An 18,170-nucleotide genomic window follows, 5' to 3' on the forward strand; every position below is an offset into this window, starting at 1 on the left:
ATCCATCCCTTTGAGCCTGAATTCTCAAAGCACGGAGTGGAATGTAGAGAGTTTAAGACCTTTATAGATGGATGTGTGTCATCCATCACACTGCAACTGAATTTTGGCTTGAAGTTTAAGGTACACTATTCAATCGCTTTGTGCCTCGGTCTCCCTGTCTACACAATGGGGATTGTTGAAGGGGTTAAATGAGATCATACAGAGCTTGGAACAGTGCCTGACATAGAGTAAACCCTCAACATATGTGAGTTATCATTACATGTCAAGAGTTCCCTTCAGCGACCCAGCTGGCTTGTCTTTCTAAATACTAGCACAATAAATATAAATGGCATCAGAACGTGAGGGGGCAGAGGCCACGTGATCCCTCCACGAAAGCCACATGCAAGGGCCTCCAGAGAGTTAGCAATAAGCCGGGAAAAGGAAAGGTAGGCGCGTCCGTGGCCCGCGCGATTTCCCGCCGCGCCCGCGTCCCGGGCGGCGGGCGGGCTCCGGGGGCGCCCGGGCCACGGCGGCGGCGGCGGCGGCGGCAGCGCGAGCGGCGCCTCCGGGCCGGTGAATCATCCCGGCAGACACCGAGAGCCGCGGCAGCAGAGAGCAGCGCTGAAAAATGGCTGAAGCGGGCACGGGCTTTCTGGAGCAGCTCAAGTCCTGCATAGTTTGGTCTTGGACTTATCTTTGGACCGTGTGGTTCTTCATCGTGCTCTTCCTGGTCTACATCCTGCGGGTGCCCTTGAAAATCAACGACAACTTGAGCACAGGTAAGGCCGGGGCCGCGGGGCCCGCGGCGCTCGCCCCTCCCCCGCTCCGGAAAGTTAGTGCAACTCGCGCGGGGCCCCGGCTGGCGGGGGCGGGAGGCCGGGCGCGCGCTCGGGGACGCGCCAGGGCCCGCGCACTGGACGCCCGCGGCCACCCGCCGAGGACGCGGCGCCTCAGGTGGCCGGGCGGGGCTGCGGGGTCCGCGGGGCGCGTGGGGGCGGCCGGCGGCCTTCCCGGCCCCGCGGCCCCGAGACCCCGCGGAGGTGGAGCCGCGCCGCGCACACGCCGCGAGGCGGGCCCGGCAGGCGGCTACGGCACCTCGGCCCGATGGGGCTGCCCTGCCGGGGGCCGGCCGCCGGGCGAAAAAGGGCAGGCGCCGGAAGCGAGGGAGTTCTGGCCGACTCCCCCTCGGGTGTCGGAGCGCGGACCCCGAGGTTCTCCTCAGAGTTAGACCGTGCCCTTCCTCACACCCTGTGGGCCGGGGCTGCCGAACATCCTAAGTGTAGTCGGACCAGGCGTCTCTCCCCAGCTGGCGGCACTCGGCCGGCTGAGGGCGCCTCCGAGTCAGGGCTGCCCCGGGGTGCCCCGCGCTGAAGCCCCTCAGCCGGGGACGAGTCCGACTCGGCCGAGTCCGACTGCCCCGGCGGCGCCCCGGGGGCCCGTATCTGAGCCCCCGCAGCTGCGAGGGGAACGGCGTCGCTCGGATTTCCATGGGCCGAGGCCCACCTTGTTAGGGGTATGGATGACGTGTCGGGTGACCAAACGGAATGTCAGAGGGACAAAAGGGGAGACGGGAAATCGAATTCGTGATGGTTTTCAAGGATCTCTACCCTTCCCTCCACCCTCTCCCCGCCCGCAGTAGGCTCTGGTAACTAGCCTTGTCCGGTGTCTTTGATAAAGCTCCGCAGGCTAAGAAGGGAGCCCCGCATGTCTCCTCTTCACGGTCGTAAGTGCAGAAGGTAATTAGCCCAGGATCTTAATAAACTGGCAGCGAGCCGACCGAGTCATTAAAAACAGCCACGAAGAAAATCCACACCAACCGTAACACTCCAGAGACAATTGAGAAAAAGTAAATTTTGAAAAAGGGTTTATAGCTCTTTGAAATCTGGAAGTAGTTGTGGGACTCAAGTCAGATCGTTTTTTTAATTTGTAATGTTTAAGTTTCACCGTACTTTCGAGGAAAATCCTTACAGTCCCGAATAGGTGTGTAATGTATATATTCCATCTGGCGTGTGATTTACATAGTCTGGGAGTCCAGGTTTGGTAATGCGTTGTCCTGTGTGGTGTTAACTGCACTAAAATAATTTTTTAGAACACTTGAGATAATATGCTCATTTTGTTAGATACTTGTGCCTTTAAATTCTAAATTTTGAGTATCTTGATTACTCTTAACTTGAACTCCTGTTCATATTTACATTTGTTTCTTAGTGTCCCTGGGAGACAGGATTCTGCACCCTAGAATCCTGCCATTTTAATAGGTGTTGCTCCGTCCTTGGATTTAGTCATCTCAAAGACCATGGCTTTCTGGCTGTTTTTCTTTGAGAGTGGCTGATTGTCACGGTACTGTCTTCCTTGGTTTAGGCAAATATATCTCCAAGATACCTCTAGTCCCAAAGCCCTGTGATTTTAAGAAGTTATTTGAATATATGTGGTAAGGGAATCCTATAGTTATTGATAAGCAGGTTTGATTTTTTTTCTCCCTAAAAATTTAATGTAGGATTTTAAAAAACAGGAATGTTTCTCATTTAATACACATTCAAAATTTCTATTTTGGAATACACATTTGCATACAACATTTTTTAAACGTGGGTTAAATAACCATCCGTGTGTGTATATGTGTGCATGTGCCCTTGAGTGCCACTTACCAATGCTCTGTGCTGAACAAGCAAGAAGCAGAAGACCTACTGGGAAACCATGTAGTTTTTAAGGAAGGAAATACTGTAGTTGGATGTTCTCTCTGCAACTTTAAATCTGGCATATCTCACAAATCCCTTTGTTAATTAATATAGGATTGTTGCTTATTTGGGCTTATAAGAGGTAGAAAATACGCAGATGTACAAACCATCAGGGCTGAATCTCATCAGGTATAGTATGGAGGGAGTCTGAGGCTGTTTGCCATAGTGATGCTGGGCTTCTGTTTTCAGTGTGGTTTTATGCACATTTTAGTCATAAAGGAAGGTAAAAGGAGAAGCATAGAGACAACTACCTCTTTGCTATTTTTTGTGAGAAGGTGGGGGAAATGAGGACTTTGGACCCTCTTGTGGTGGAACTTGTCCTTCCAGGGTGATGTAAGTGGATTCTAATGGGACTAATATTTGCTGTTCCTAAGCCCTGTGGTGCTTGCTCTTCCTGTGGCAGTGAAGGCGAGCGTCCCTGAAAAGGTCACTGAGTCTAGTGCTGCTTTTAAGGAGCTTCGGGTAGCACAGGTCTTCTTACTCAGGGAAGGTGAGGACACCAGCACAGATTGGTGAGGGAGCCAGGAGCCCAGGGCTTCCATGACGCAGGCCCAACTCTGGACTTTGTAAGGTTGTGGAATCTGCTAAAAATGTTCCAGAGTTGTTTTGGATATCTGCTTGACATGTTCTCAATAGCTTGGTTACTTATGACCACTCTCGCATTTCTAACCTCATTTGATCTATTTTTTGGTAAATGTGTTTTGTTCAATTTGCTTTTTAAAAAAAAATTTCTTGAATGTCTCCTACATATAGGATGTTGTCACAGGTGCAATAATGGAAAAGATATACAGATTTGTAAAACTCAGGCTATATTAGGGGTTTATCACATGGGAACAACTTCTCATAATGCAAAGTGGAGCAGGGCAAGGCAGTTGGAGCTTCTCTTGAACTGAACCTCAGAGGGTGAAAAGAATTCCATGGTTCCGAGTTGGGGATGCAGAAAGTGGTCCTCCCAAACAAAGTCACAAAAATTGGAAGTTCAGGTTAGATTCAGAGAACTAGGAATCATGTGGAATTTAAAACAATAAAAGAAAAAGACTTTAATGAACAAGGATACCTTTGCCACTAATGTATCATGTATAATTTTCCAAAATAGCTTTAAGGGTTTTTTCATGGTTGTCTGACTTGCTCACTCCTACCATCTGGGTTTACTTGACCTTCACTGCATTGAGCCTGTACCATTTAAGGATAAAGTTCTGAGTATTCTGTTAGACCACATAGGGAGAATGTCACATATGCAACTAGCTCTTGCAATGAAAAATGAATTTTAAGAAAGACCAGGGAGAAAACAAACATTTTAGAAATAGCACACTGGTTAGCTTTGATTTTTTTGATTTTTTGATCTCTGCCCTTGAGTTGGTTAGGAGAATGTTACAATAGTCCTATGATTTACTGAAAATAGAATGAAATTTTAACATGATTCTTATTTATTATTATTTTTTAGAAGATTTAATTTATTTACTTGAAAGAGAGTGAGAGAGAATCCAGAGGGAGAGGGAGAAGCAAACTCCCCGCTGAGCAGGAAGCCCCTTGTGATTCGGGGCTTGACACCAGGACCTCAAGATCATGATCTGAGCCAAAGGCAGATGCTCAACCAATTAAGCCACTGAGGTGCCCCTTAACATGATTTTTAAAAACCCCAAATTATATTATTGTTTGTTTTCAAGGGAATTAGTATCCCAAAATAAAGCTTTCCCAAAAGGGCAGAAAGTTAATCGTGGATAAGAGCAGTCATGCAGGATATTATTCAAGAAAAACAGTAGAATAGATTGGTATTTAAAAATTTTGACAACAGCTTACTTTATACTGTAGTGTCGATAGCACTTTCTCATCTGCTCTATGTTCTAAGATTTTTGGATGCTGAATATAAAACACTTAGTGTGTTAACACCTTTTCTTAAAATGTGCACCTTTGCAACTCTTGCACTGGGCAGCTTAAGTGATTTTCCATTTCTTTTTCTGTTTCCTGAAAAGCAAGTTTTCAAAGATCTTTGAAATCCTACTTAATTCCTTCTAGAAAGCAAATGTAATAGTCTGAACTACGCCTAAGTTTGTTTGTATTACAAAACTTTTTTGTGTTAAGATGTTAAATACAGATGCAAAACTCATATTGCTGAACTGAGATGATATATAAATATCATTTAGGTGTAGCTCTGTTTTGAGTATTTTCATATTGGAAATTGTTGCTCTAAATTTAATTAATACTCTGTATTTCTTACCTCAAGGGCCTGGTGGCAATTTACTTAGGTCTTTTGCCCCTGCTGTGCCTATTGTCTAGTATGTTCTCCTCATCTTTAAATCCTACCCATACTTCAAGGACCAACTTGCCTGCTGCCTGCAGCCTGCTGATCCTTTCAGCTGAAAGTTCTGTTTCCTCTACTTAAAAAAAAAAAAAAAATCAAAAATTTTTTTATTTTTTAAAGATTTTATTTCTATTTATTTGACAGAGAGAGACACAGTGAGAGAGGGAACACAAGTAATGGGGAGTGGGAGAGGGAGAAACAGGCTTCCTGCTGAGCAGGGAACCCAATGTGGGACTTGATCCCAGGACTCCAGGATCATGACCTGAGCCAAAGGCAGACACTTAACAACTAAGCCATCCAGGCGCCCCCTCCTCTATTTTTTACAGTGTGGTATCTGAGAGGCATGTTGGCAGATTTTACCTTGCGTGATTTATTGTTGCTACTCTAGTTCTTTGTTTTTCAGTATAATTTCTTATACATAGTAGTAGTTCCTTACCATTCACTGGGTGAGTCAATCTCCAAGTTGTGGCATATCCAGTGAGTTGGGATAGGAACAATGAAATTGATCAAACATATTAGTGGGCATGTGCCTTACTTAAATTTTCAGCTTTAGACTGAGGTCAGAAACTGACATGAAACCTTTAATTCTGTGATGGGTCATATGCATGTAATTCATGGTGTTCTAGTTCGTGAACACATAAAAGGACAATTTTCTAATTAATGTCAGCTTTAAGGTTAGGATATATCCCAGATATTTTAGTTGCCCTTACTTATTTTTGGAGATACTTCTCTCAGCCATTAATGAAGCAATGTAAATGATACTTTTTTCCTAGGCCCCTCAGTTACTGTACATGTGCAGCGGTAGTTTTATATTCTTTAAGATTCTCTCTAGCTCTAGGATTCTGTTTTAGTGTCTTGGGATACATTTCATTGAGTGCAGAGTATAGAAATAAGCAAATAGGTGGGCTTAATATATGTGAATATATATACTTAGTGAATATATCTTTTTTCCAGTTTGTACTCAAATTCCTGCTGAATACAACTTCAGATACAATGTGACTTCTGCCAGTGGCTTCCCTTCTCACTGAAAATAAAATCCAGATCTTTTCCCCGGCTTACATAGTTTGATGATTTGACCCATTCCTACTCCTCCAATCTGAACTTCTACCATTCTTTCTTGAGGTTATTATCTTCCAAGACATTTTGTGATTCTTTATTATTCTTAAATATTTATTTATTTGAGAGAGAGGAAGGGCACAGATGTGCCCGGGCTGAGGGGGTGGGCAGGGCATGGAGCCCCATGTGGCTCATCTGGCTCATCTCACGACCCTGAGGTCATGACTTGTGCGGAAATCAAGCGTTGGTTGCCCAACCGACTGAGCCACTGAGGTACCCTCTTCTTTCTTATTCTTAAATATACCTCGCTTGTTCCCGCCTTACAGCTTTACTAGCTGAGTGCTCCACCCAGAATGTTTTCCTACTTGATTTTTGCGCAGTAGTCTTACTAGTCACATCTCTGCTTAAATGTGCTTCTTTTGAGAGGTTTTCACTGATGACCCAATCTAAAATGACTATCCAGTTACTGTAATATCACCAGATTTGAATTCTCTGCACAGCATTTAGCACTGTTTGATGTAGTTCTTACTTGTTTATTTATTGATGCATTCTCATAGTTGTACCCCATGTACTGTAAGCTCCATTGGAGTAGGGGTCTTGTTTTGTCTTACTGTATATCTCCAGGATCTTGAACAGTGACTGTTTGGGCCTAGTGCTTAGTACATATTTGCTGAATGAATGAAAAACTATCTCAGTTGGTTGTGGTGACTCAGCAGTAACACTCTTCTTTAGGAAATGATTTTGGAATCTATCATTTCTTATGAGATTGAGAATTGTGTTCACTGACTCTAAGTTATAAAGACTACCCTGAAATGTTTACTGCTGTCCCAAAATATTTATATGTTTTGATCCTTTCTTTAGGGGTAGAATATAAGGAAGGTTAGCCTTCTGGTTCATATTGTAAAGTAAATGTAATATAAAGGATGTTAAGAGTTAAAAAATTAATTACATTTTTGTGTAGTATAACCTGGAACTTCAAACATAGGATTTACTGAGTTAGGTACCTCATATCACCTGTAAGGAAGGAGCTTGAGATTCTACTAACATGGAAAAAGTTATATATAACTTGTATATAAGAAGAAAAGATTTGGTTGGCAAATTTTCATAGCACTGTGTCAGACATTATGAAACTTAACACACAGAAGTATAATTTGAAGTGATTAGAAAAACTTAAGCGCAATTTTCAGTTCATATATTTGCATAGTCCCTCTACTAACAATAGAAGCATTTCTAAGTTTATATGAGAAGCCAGAGTGAAATAGTTTTGGCATTTAAGAAATTTGTTTTGTTGCCAATTTTATTGTAATGTTTCTTACTCTGTAAAGTACTTCATATCTGCTGAAAGAAAGAAATACCAGCTATGATGAGGTGAAAGGAGCATTGAATTTAGAAGATTTGAGTTCAAATCCCGGTTTGCCATCTGCTGGGTAGCGTTGGACAAATTACTTTGGAAGACTTTTTTTCTCATTTATAAGATGAGGACAGTAATCTCCATTTCTTAGATTTATTTTGAACTTTAAATGAAATAACCTTTAGCACTGAGCCCTGAGCATTGCACATTAATAATATTAGCAACCATATACTGTATACCTAGTTGTGTTGTCCATTTCACTGACTCTGAACTGTGTTCATTTATTAGTTAATTCATTCATCCACTGGCTTTTTAATACATTCATTTGGAGAAGAGAGGCAGGTACCTGGAGATTGAAGTTGTATTATTCCTGTCAGTTATGATTTGGACCTACAATCTCATGTCAGGTATATTCCTCCCAGTTTCCTCACTTGTTTTCTGTGCTGAAAAATTATCAACCTCTGATACATTGTCTTGTTTGCTAATGCTTCATGGTATATTTTGCTCCCTATGAATAAGAGCCGTGCATGGTATAGTCACATCTTAAAAATAGGATTGAATGTAAATCTGTTAATTCGAACTAGGAAGGGGTGAGGAATCAATGCTTAATTGAGTTCTTACATGAGCCTAGCACTGTACTGCTTGCTTTGTCATTGGTTGTTAGGCTCCCTGGGCTTGTCCATGGAAGTCTGTGTAAACAGCTACATAAACAGCTACATGGCTTATACTCTTTGTACATGTAGAATAAAAACTGTCAAGATAAAATGAACTGTCAAGATAAAATGACTGCAGTTATGATACTAGTTGTCCAATTAAAGGAAACGGTACAGGTGAATACATTTAAGAATGTATTTTGATGAGAGAACAACCTAATTTATGAGTGAAGAGGAGAACTGGGTAGAGACCTTTGGATGGGACTGTTCCCTTAGAATACTCAGAAGAGCTTGAGAGCAAGGGTTATGATATTTTTTTAACTTTGTATTTCCATCATTTGCTTATCACTCAGTGATGATACATGAAAAGGTAAATGAGTGAGTATTTTTAAGGCTTTCCAAGATTAATGACACTAGTGGTGCTTTTCTTATTTCACTTCACCACCTAAGGTTTTTCTTTCCCTTGGTTCAGAGGGCTATTGCTAATACTTACCATTCAAGGCTGGACTTATTTGGCTCATAACCGAAACTCAGAGAGATAGGATTTTTCTGAGGTAACTGGGGCAAAAGCTTGAAGACAAGGGAGGAAAAAGAGTGTTCTTGTGATTCAGAGGAGGTGTTTGTCCAAAGTGAACTAATGGAAAAATTCAGAACTGGAAAACACTAAGGGGGAAAAGAGACAGCGAGGTGTAAATGTGACTAGTCAGTTGGGTCAGAACGATCAATGATTGTCTAAATGTGGGGCTGGAATGGGATTGACAGAAAGTGTGGAACTGGACAAATAGCACAACTTAAGGAGTGTTTATACTTGCTGAATAGACTATAGGAGGCACAACTTTGGGCATTCTCTGAATATTGCTATGGTTGACATCAGTTGCCTTTGACTTACCAGCCTGATGATAGAATTGGTTCCTTGACTGGAATGCAACTTTGTATGAGATAGTAAATTGAATGAGGAAGTGCTTTGTAGACTGTAAACTGCCATTTAAATCCATACGTAGGTTGTTTCTCCAGAAGTTTATATTCTATAGACTTTCACAGTGACATGACACGTTAAAATATATAATGGGACCTCATTTATCCTGGAGAATCTTTCTTAAGAATATCTAAGAGTTTGACTAAACAGGGTAATGACTTACTGGATTGATTTTTTTTTTTTTTTTTTTAGTAGGGGCTTCTTCAACCCAGAGCTTGAACTCACAATCCTGAGATCATGCCCCAAGCTGAGAACAGAGAATCAGACACTCAACTGAATGAGCTACTCAGGCACCCCTTTATTGGATTGTTTTTAACCACATAGTAGTGAACGTCTGTTTGTTGTAAATATGAAACAAAATCTTCTGGCATGCTTATTGTGTTTGAGATGTCATTGTAAAGATATCTATAACAGGTTTTTATTTTCCCAGAAGAGAGAGAATATGTAATGAAATTCATTTTTGGTGTTACAGTGGAGCAGGGCAGTTGCTCATTTGTTACTGTTACCAGTCATTCAAATATAGCAGGCATTCGTGCACTACCTACTGTGCTAAAATAGGAAATTGACAGGCTCAGTTAGCTCCAACAGTACTTCATATTAGCTGTGGCTGTGGCCGTAGGGATCACTGTTTATTATTTATTTATTTATTTATTTATTTTTTAAAGATTTTATTTATTTATTTGACAGACAGAGATCACAAGTAGGCAGAGAGGCAGGCAGAGAGAGAGAGAGAGAGGAGGAAGCAGGCTCCCTGCAGAGCAGAGAGCCCGACGTGGGGCTCGATCCCAGGACCCTGGGATCATGACCTGAGCTGAAGGCAGAGGCTTTAACCCACTGAGCCACCCAGGTTCCCCATTTGGGAATCACTGTTTAATTCCAGTTATTAAATCACAGCAAAATAAGGCAACGTTTATCTGAGAGAGGATTTTTTCCTCTCTGAATTTTAGGAAACTGAAAGTGTGCTAGCTATAAGCATACTTTGTGGAGAACCCTAATTTTGTTTCTTAAACTTTTTTTCAAGGTTTTATTTATTTGTCAGAGAGAGAGGGTGAGAGGGCAGGGTGTACAAACTGAGGGAAAGGCAGGGAGGGAGAAGCAGGCTCCCAGCTGAGCAGGGAGCCTGATGTAGGACTGGAACCCAGGACCCTGTGATTGTCACCTGAGCTGAAGGCAGATGCTTAACCGACTGAGCCACCCAGGTGCCCCTGTTTCTTAAATTGACTTACAAATCTAATAAAGGATCTTGGTTAGGTCAGTCTTTTTGAAAATTTGAGCAAGTCTGTAGAGGACTTTGAAGATATCTTTTAGGTCACTCACTGAGAATGACTGTTTTGTTGAAAAAAAGCTTAACAATTTAAAACAACACAAATAGTTGAAACACTCTTGAGGCATAAAAGTCTTAAAAAAAGGGGGGCGCCTGGGTGGCTCAGTGGGTTAAGCCGCTGCCTTCGGCTCAGGTCATGATCTCAGGGTCCTGGGATCGAGCCCCGCATCGGGCTCTCTGCTCGGCAGGGAGCCTGCTTCCTCCTCTCTCTCTGCCTGCCTCTCTGCCTGCTTGTGATCTCTCTCTGTCAAATAAATAAATAAAATTAAAAAAAAAAAGTCTTAAAAAAGGAAGTGGCTCTTCAGGCAGTTTGGATCTGTATTTATGTGTGATCTACAGTTAGAGGATTTTTTTGTTTTGTTAGAAAGTCAATTGTCATACCAATATAAAGTGTTATTTGATTAGTGCTAGGTAATGGTAGAATGCTTTCAATTCTCTCTGTTAAGCTTTTCCAGTTTCTTTCTTTTGGGAATGAGAGAATGAAATTTACCTTTTTTACCAAATTGATCTTTTTCATTTATTTGCTATGTACTATTTATCAAGTATTAATAATAGAATTAATAAAATAATGCTCTTGGGTGTTTATTACACTCACTTGACTCAATTGGTGTCCCTTCCAGGATATACATTCATATTCCTCTAGTGTCCCATAATCAGAACTGGTGTGATCTGGTTTTGTACTTTTCCCTCCAGCTTTGATGGAGAGGGAGGGGAATTCATATCCTCTATCACTGATACCTTTTATTTAAAATAAAATAAAACAAAACAAATAAAACAAATAATACTTTTCTCAGTTCAGGCTTAGAGTATTTGACATTATGGTTGAGAGAGACAAGTTTTTCTTAGTTTATTTGACTCTTTTAACAAAGAGAATGTTTTAAATTGCACCCTTACATTTGTGAGATGAAGTGTGAGGTGCTGAATTATAATTTTTAAATATTAGAAAGTTTATTCTCAATTTTTTTCCTCTTAACTGGAAGTTGTATATGTGTTATTATCATTCAGTAAAAGTTTGAAAATGTAATATAAAAAAAATCTAACGGTAAATCTAATCTGTTAGAGAAAGTCACTATCCTAAGAATAAACTTTTTTTCCTGTACGTTATTTGATCAATCATTCTCAGAGGGAAAGTACAGAAGCAATGACAGTTAAGTTTGAACAAAGATATGCAGACATTAATTAGTTTTGTTTGTAGAAGTATCCCTAAAAATGTTTGATTTTTACAAACAGTTTTGTTTTGTTTTTGCTTACCTACAGAAAACAATGCATAATTTCTGGTAGATTTTAAAGGACAAAGGACCTATAATTCTTAAAAATGAGCATTTTTAGTGGTGCCTGGGTGGCTCAGTTGTTAAGCATCTTGCCTTTGGCTCAGGTCATGATCCCCGGATCCTGTGATAGAGCCCTACATCTGGCTCTCTGCTCAGCCGGAAGCCTGCTTCTCCATCTCCCACTCCCCCTGCTTGTGTTCTCTCTCTCTCGCTGTGTCTCTCTTTGTCAAATAAATAAATAAAATCTCTAAAAAAAAAAAAAAGAGCATTTTTAGTTTTAACCATGAGAATATATGGGACTGAGAAAGCAACTAAGATACTTAGAAAAGATAAGACAGCATTTACTATACAAATGGGAGGGAATCTAAATTCAAAGCTTGCATCAGAGCTGTCTAGCTGTGAAGAGAGAACGGAGATTTATTATTGCTCAGTCCAAAGGGAAAACTTAAATGATCTTAGTAAGTGTAGTGATTAGCAGGCTGGGACTAGCTGGGTAAACAGATTTGTGTAACAGTGGGCACAGGTAAAGATTTTTCCCTAATGTGTCTTGAACATTATGGCTACCCATTGTTTCACTTCTAACTTATTACTCTTTAGGAATAAACATGACTTAGAAGTAGAGTTTAAAGCCCTTTTTAATATATCTTCTATTTAGAATAGTTGCAAAAACTAAAGGAGATATAAAAATATTTAGACATTAAGACAGTATTTTATTCATGGATTACACTCTGTTGCAGTTATTTATTATCTCAGTAAAACATACTATTTCATTAAAGATATGCTATTGATATGTGAATGCTGTTAATACTTAGCTTTATAGGAATCTCACTGACTAGCTGACTAGAAGATTGAAAAGTGGGGTGGGTATGGAGGAATGGAAATATGACCAGGATGTGGGCCCTGTCTTCAAGATCCTTGGGGTGCAGAGAGGGAAAGAGAAACAGGCATACAATCAACTCTAATCCAAAGTAAAATGTGTAGAGCAAAAAGGAGCAAACAAAAACTGAACATAAAGGATGAGAAAACTTGGAATTCATGTTGGTATTACTGAGCTTGCTCTAGGAACCCCTATGCTAATGGAACTGCATTAACAAAGGAATGTCTTATCACTTGGTGCCTTCAGAACACTGCAAGTATGGCTGAGGGGGGGATGAAAAAGGAAAATAGAGAATCCATTGGGGTTAAATTGGAGTTCGTTGTGAGGAATTAAAATGGAAAAAGTTCTAATTACTATGTATTTCACCCATATAGAAAAGGATCAGAAATAATATAATAGGGTGACCCACAGCCCATATTTAAACATTATTTATGTCAGTATTTTGCCATAAGTATTCATATTGCTTTTTATTTCTCTTTTTACTATAAATTTTATAAACTATATTTTGTAGAACACTTTTAGATTTATAATAAAAATTATGATGTTAGTATAGAGAGTTCCCATATGCCTCACATGCAATTTCTCCTATTACTAATATCTTACATTGGTATGGTCCATTTGTAACAATTAATGAATAATATTGATAATTATTATTAATCAAAGTCCATAGTTTATTCAGATTTCCCTAGTTTTTACTGAATGTCCTTTTATGGTCCAGGATTCCATCCAAGATACCATACTACAATTAGTAGTCTTGTCTCTTTAGACTCCTCTTGGCTCTGACAGTTTTTCATACTTTTTTTGTATTCAGTGACCTTGACAATTTTGAGGAGTACTGGTTAGGTAATTTGTAGACTGTTAATTGGGATTTGTTTGATATTTTTCTCATGATCTTTCTATGATTATGGGTTTTGGGGAGGAAAACCACAGAGGTAAAGTGCCACATTTATCACATATCAAGGGTACATACTATCAGTTTGACTTATCACTGTTGATGTTCACTTTGGTCACCTGGCTGAAGCAGTGTTAAGTTCAATACTGTAAAGTGCCTTTCCCAATATGCAGTCTTAGAATTGAAATCACTTGCATAGGCCATAAAAGAGTGAAGGGTTTTGCTCCCCCTTGTAGAAATAAACAAGGACCACCTAAATGAGAACAAGTAAAGGCTGTTTATTCAGTGCTTGCTATAGCCACCATCGCTTGCTTTTGGCAGGGACTCAAAGGCAAGCAGAGAAGTAGGAAAGCTCTGCAGTAGAAAAAGGAAAGGCTGCCAGTAGGCCCTGATTGGAGACTGCTAGCACAGAGAAGCCGAAGGGGGCTAACTAGAAGCAGAACATCCTACGTGTTGGGTTTGGGAGGGCATATTTGGCTTTTTTAGTTTGATCCTAAATTAGAAGTGGGGACAAAAATTAGAGAAACTATCACTTATTGGTCAAGTCCTGACTGTTTGGCTGAAGAGTACAGAAGTTGTGGTTTCGCTTTCAGGACTGGTGTTGCGGCTTCTGGATCAGAGTTCCATTTTTATATGTGGTCTGGTCACTGCCTGTTTGTATATTCAGTCTTTCACCCACCTTGAGGGCAGAGTATTTACACCTATAGTTGAACTTGTTCTCATTGGAGATTTGTCTGTTCTTATTCATTTATTTAATCAGTATGGACTCATGGATATTTTATACTTTGGGTTATAATCCCATACTGTTTTATATCTTTTATTGCTCATATCATTGTAGTTTTGTCCACTGGGAGCTCTTTCAGATGACTCCTGTATCCCTTTGACATACCCCTGTCATTATGGGATTTTTCTTTTAAGCACTTTTCTTTATAGTGCTACAAGATGCTCCTGGCTCATCTTGTATATTTCTTGTCCCATCTTTCTCTTTTTAAAAAATAAACTCTTATCAATACAGGGAAAGCTGCACCACATCCCTTTCCTTTCCTTCCCTCTCAATTGGAACAACTTTCCTGAAGTTGGCATTATTTCCTTTTATTTAATTTATTCATAAATAATATATAGTAATTTTTGTGAGTTTAAAGTATTTATACAAATAAAGTAGTATAATATTTGTTTAATAAATTACACAAATAAGGTAATAAGAAGGGTATTGTACATACTTTCAGTAACTTGTTCTGTTATGTGACATTATGCTTATGAAATTTTTACATGTTGTAGCTGTGGTTTGCTTGTTTAATTAATTAATTAATTAATTAATTTAGTACCCGGTGTGGAGTCTAGTGTGGGTCTTGAACTCATCACCCTGAGATCAAGACCTGAGCTGAGATCAAGAAGCTTAACTGACTGGGCCAGCCAGGTGCCCCTGTAGTTAATATATTTTAACTGTATAGCATTCCATTATATGAATGTACCATGACATACACATTATATTACAAATGGTGAATGCTGCATGGACCTCTCTGCACTAGTGTCTGATTTCCCTAGAGAAGGGATTATCAATAGTAATGGAACCTGGTAGGGAAAGTTTGGAAATTTGTGGGGGACCTTTTTAGTTATCACAATGATTGCCATTATAGTAATGCTTGATGACCTGCAATGGGTGTGTTTGCTTGTATTCCACATAATTTTTAAATATCTCCCATAAGTATTCATATAGACAAAAAAATCTGTTTATCTGACTTTAGAGTGTTCATTCTGCATGTAACCCTAAAATATTTTTGAAATAGTTATATGTTCTTTTTAAGAATTCAGACTACGGTGTAAATTAACAAAGGATTTTACTTTGTTCAGAACTTTACCAAGAATTGTTTACCATTTTGAAAACTTATGACTCCAATAGCACTACAGTTTGTAGTGTTTGAGTCACTAATACAGCACACTTGTATCAGCCCGCATTGGTAGGTTTTGCGTTCCTGGGGATGCTTTTGTAGGAGTACAAGTATCTGTCTACTTCATTAAGACTCCTACAAAAGTCTTGAAAACTTTGCGTTCTGAATACAATTAAACTATTTTAAACAGGGTTGGGCTTGGGGTGAGGCAAGTGAGGTGCCTAGGTGCAGAATTGAAGGAGATATTCACTGTCAGAGTCCTGCAAGCGCAGCTCCAGCACTTGCACAACTTTGCTCCTCAAATTGCACGCCCAAATCAGTGTGATTTCTAGAACTTTTGTGGCTCAGTTTTGGTTAATCTTTCTTCCCATCTCCCCCATGCTCCTTTGTACCATTGTCTTCACGTTGCTGCTAAGTCAGGGCCGACATGCCTGCTTGGCTTGGTCTGACAGAGGTGATTTTAATCTGGAGTGCAGCTGACTAGAGCACCAAACCCTGAGTGGTAGTGGGGTTTTAATCTTGAAGCCATAGTTTTGGTAGATGGGTGGGCGATTCCAGGATTCTCTTTGATAAGCTAGTGGTTGGCAACTTGCTACATTCTTCAGTTTCAATAAATTTTATCCCATCAGGTGCAGGGATAGGTGCCAAGAGCTTATCTGAGTCATTCCTTGTCTCCTTCTGGCCAGCCTCGGATTCTTTGGTAAAGCAGGTAAATTTACTGACCATTGGCAGTCTTCAAAGAGAGAAACAATAGGTCAGGAATGCTGGGCCAGTATATGTGGAACAATGTGTTCTTTGCCAGGGAAGGGAGAGGCTGCTTCCTGATCTACAGTGTAGGCTTTTCTGATGTCTTCAGAACTCCTTTTCTCTGGAGACACCAGCTTCCACAGAATGAGTGAGGATGAATCCCACTTCTCATGTCTTAGAATCCAGCATCTTGAAAAGCAACAGAGGAGACCTAAGGTAGAATGGTCCAGTGGATCCTAGAAAAGGCTGTTGACTAGAACTTTGTGTGAGGATTTTTGAGTGGGGGAAATGAAATGCTTTGATATATGTCATGGAGATAATTATTGCTGGCAAAGATAAGCACACTATGCCAGCAGGGATCATACCCTCAAATTGTTTATTGAGAAGAATTTAATAAAGGGACTAATTATGAAGATGTGGGCAGGATAATAATAAAGGATATTTTATTAGTAATAAAAGATAGTGTAATACCCTGGTGCTAGAAGCAGCAGGGAGCCATAACCATCTGTAGGTGTGAAGGGACATGGGGAAGCAGCAGTTCCTGGAACACAGAGAGCAGCAGAAGAGAGCTGTGGTCTTTGGTAGAGACACGGCCAGTCTGTGACTCTGAGTTGACTCTGTACATTAGGAACTAGGGACAAAGTCCTGTCCCTGTCCTCCTCTCTCTTAATCCCTTGTTAGGGTCTCTGAGTGGCTGGCCCAGAAGCCAGAGTGGGAAAAGTGGGAAGTAGACATGGAGGGGCAAATGGAAGATACCTAGCATAAAGCACTTTTCTCTGACTTCTTGGACCATTTTTTAAAGAAGACCTCTTTCTCAGGATTGTTTTCAGCACTTTTCTTTTCTTAAGCAGTACCCTCCAGTAGTCTCATACAGGTGTAAGTCAGTCAATATTTCTTTCCTGACCCTCTCCCAGCTTCCAGGTTTGCATTCTTAACAGCCTATTGGATATTTTCACTAGCTCTCTTCATTTCCTAATGGAGCTGAATTTTTCTGAAGGATTACACTGCTTTCGAAACACTTAACAGTTTTCATTTTTCCTTTCCCTTATATGTGTTAGTTGGTAGATCCTGTCAAATTGATAGTGCCTCATGCATCTCTCTTCAGTTTCTACTTTTGCCTTTATTTCAGCCTTTATAATCTTATTACAGTAGTCTCCCAATTGGTCTTCCTGCCTCTAATCTCTCCTAATCTAATCTGCATACTGAAATTTGCTTTTAAATCCTTTAACGTTTTTCTGTTGCCTAGCAGATAAAATAGATACATCTAAGCCTGATAATATTCTAGGCCCTCTTTCATTAGCTCCAGGGAATGTTTCTAGCTTGATACTCAATAATAACCTTCATATTCCATGCTGTACTCAAAGTGTACTGTACTTCATGCAACATAATCACTTCCATGCTCATATTAATTATCTTAAAAATTCCTCACTTTTCATATAATGAGGCCAGATGACTCATCTGCAAGTTGGATACCTCCAGTTACCTGAGTCCAAATGGTTACAAATACCCCAAATTCTAAGTGCCTCACATAACCAGTATATTCCATTGACTCCTTACTCTCCTATGTTTTCTGAGGAGCTTGACCTTTTCTTCCAGAGTCTTACTCCTACATCATAGTGCATCCAGGCCTGTCAGCTTGTGGACTCATAGGACTCTAGGTCTTCTCCCCATCAGTGCATGTTCCTCTGTAAGCCAAGCCCTTCTATTTGATGGCATTGGTCATAATGAACAATTGACAGTGTACATGGAGGCCTCTTTGGCAGTCCTAATTAATTTTTTCAAACTAAAATTTTTATTTAAAAGTAATCTCAAACTTACAGAGAAGTTGAAAATGTAATAATAGCCTAGTGTGAGTAGCAGCAGGGAGCCATTACTCATTTTTTTTTTCTTCCAGAACCATTGGAGAGTACACTGTTGATGTGATTCCCTTTACTTTAGGACGTAGTTCCTACGAACAAGGGTGTTCTCCTACCTATCCAGAGTAAGATCATCAAAATAAATTAATTTTGGTAACTAATCGGTTTAATCAGAAATCAGTACAGTACAAATTAATCAATAACCAATAACTAGTTGTGAGACCCTGTTCAAGTCTCACCAGTGGTACCAATAATGTAATTTTAT

At 40.2% G+C, this 18,170-nt stretch overlaps 1 protein-coding gene across 8 annotated transcripts in view; it reads left to right on the top strand.

Moving 5' to 3' along the window:
- The first annotated feature begins 405 nt into the window (after positions 1 to 405).
- ST7 (suppression of tumorigenicity 7) overlaps positions 406 to 18,170 on the top strand; it is a 242,932-nt gene continuing 225,167 nt past the window's right edge. For 7 of the 8 annotated variants that reach the window (XR_007121535.1, XM_047695088.1, XM_047695090.1 and 4 more), the window contains exon 1: positions 406 to 758. Coding sequence is in view for 6 of the 8 variants with exons in the window: in XM_047695088.1 (XP_047551044.1) it covers positions 608 to 758 (151 nt within the window). In the remaining 2 variants the exon portion in view is untranslated. Of the gene's footprint in view, positions 759 to 1,617; positions 1,716 to 18,170 lie in introns of those variants that run through there. The other variant, XM_047695093.1, reaches the window with a different exon arrangement.

The sequence above is a fragment of the Lutra lutra genome, chromosome 11 (genome assembly GCF_902655055.1).
Source record: "Lutra lutra chromosome 11, mLutLut1.2, whole genome shotgun sequence".
NCBI lineage: Eukaryota > Metazoa > Chordata > Mammalia > Carnivora > Mustelidae > Lutra > Lutra lutra.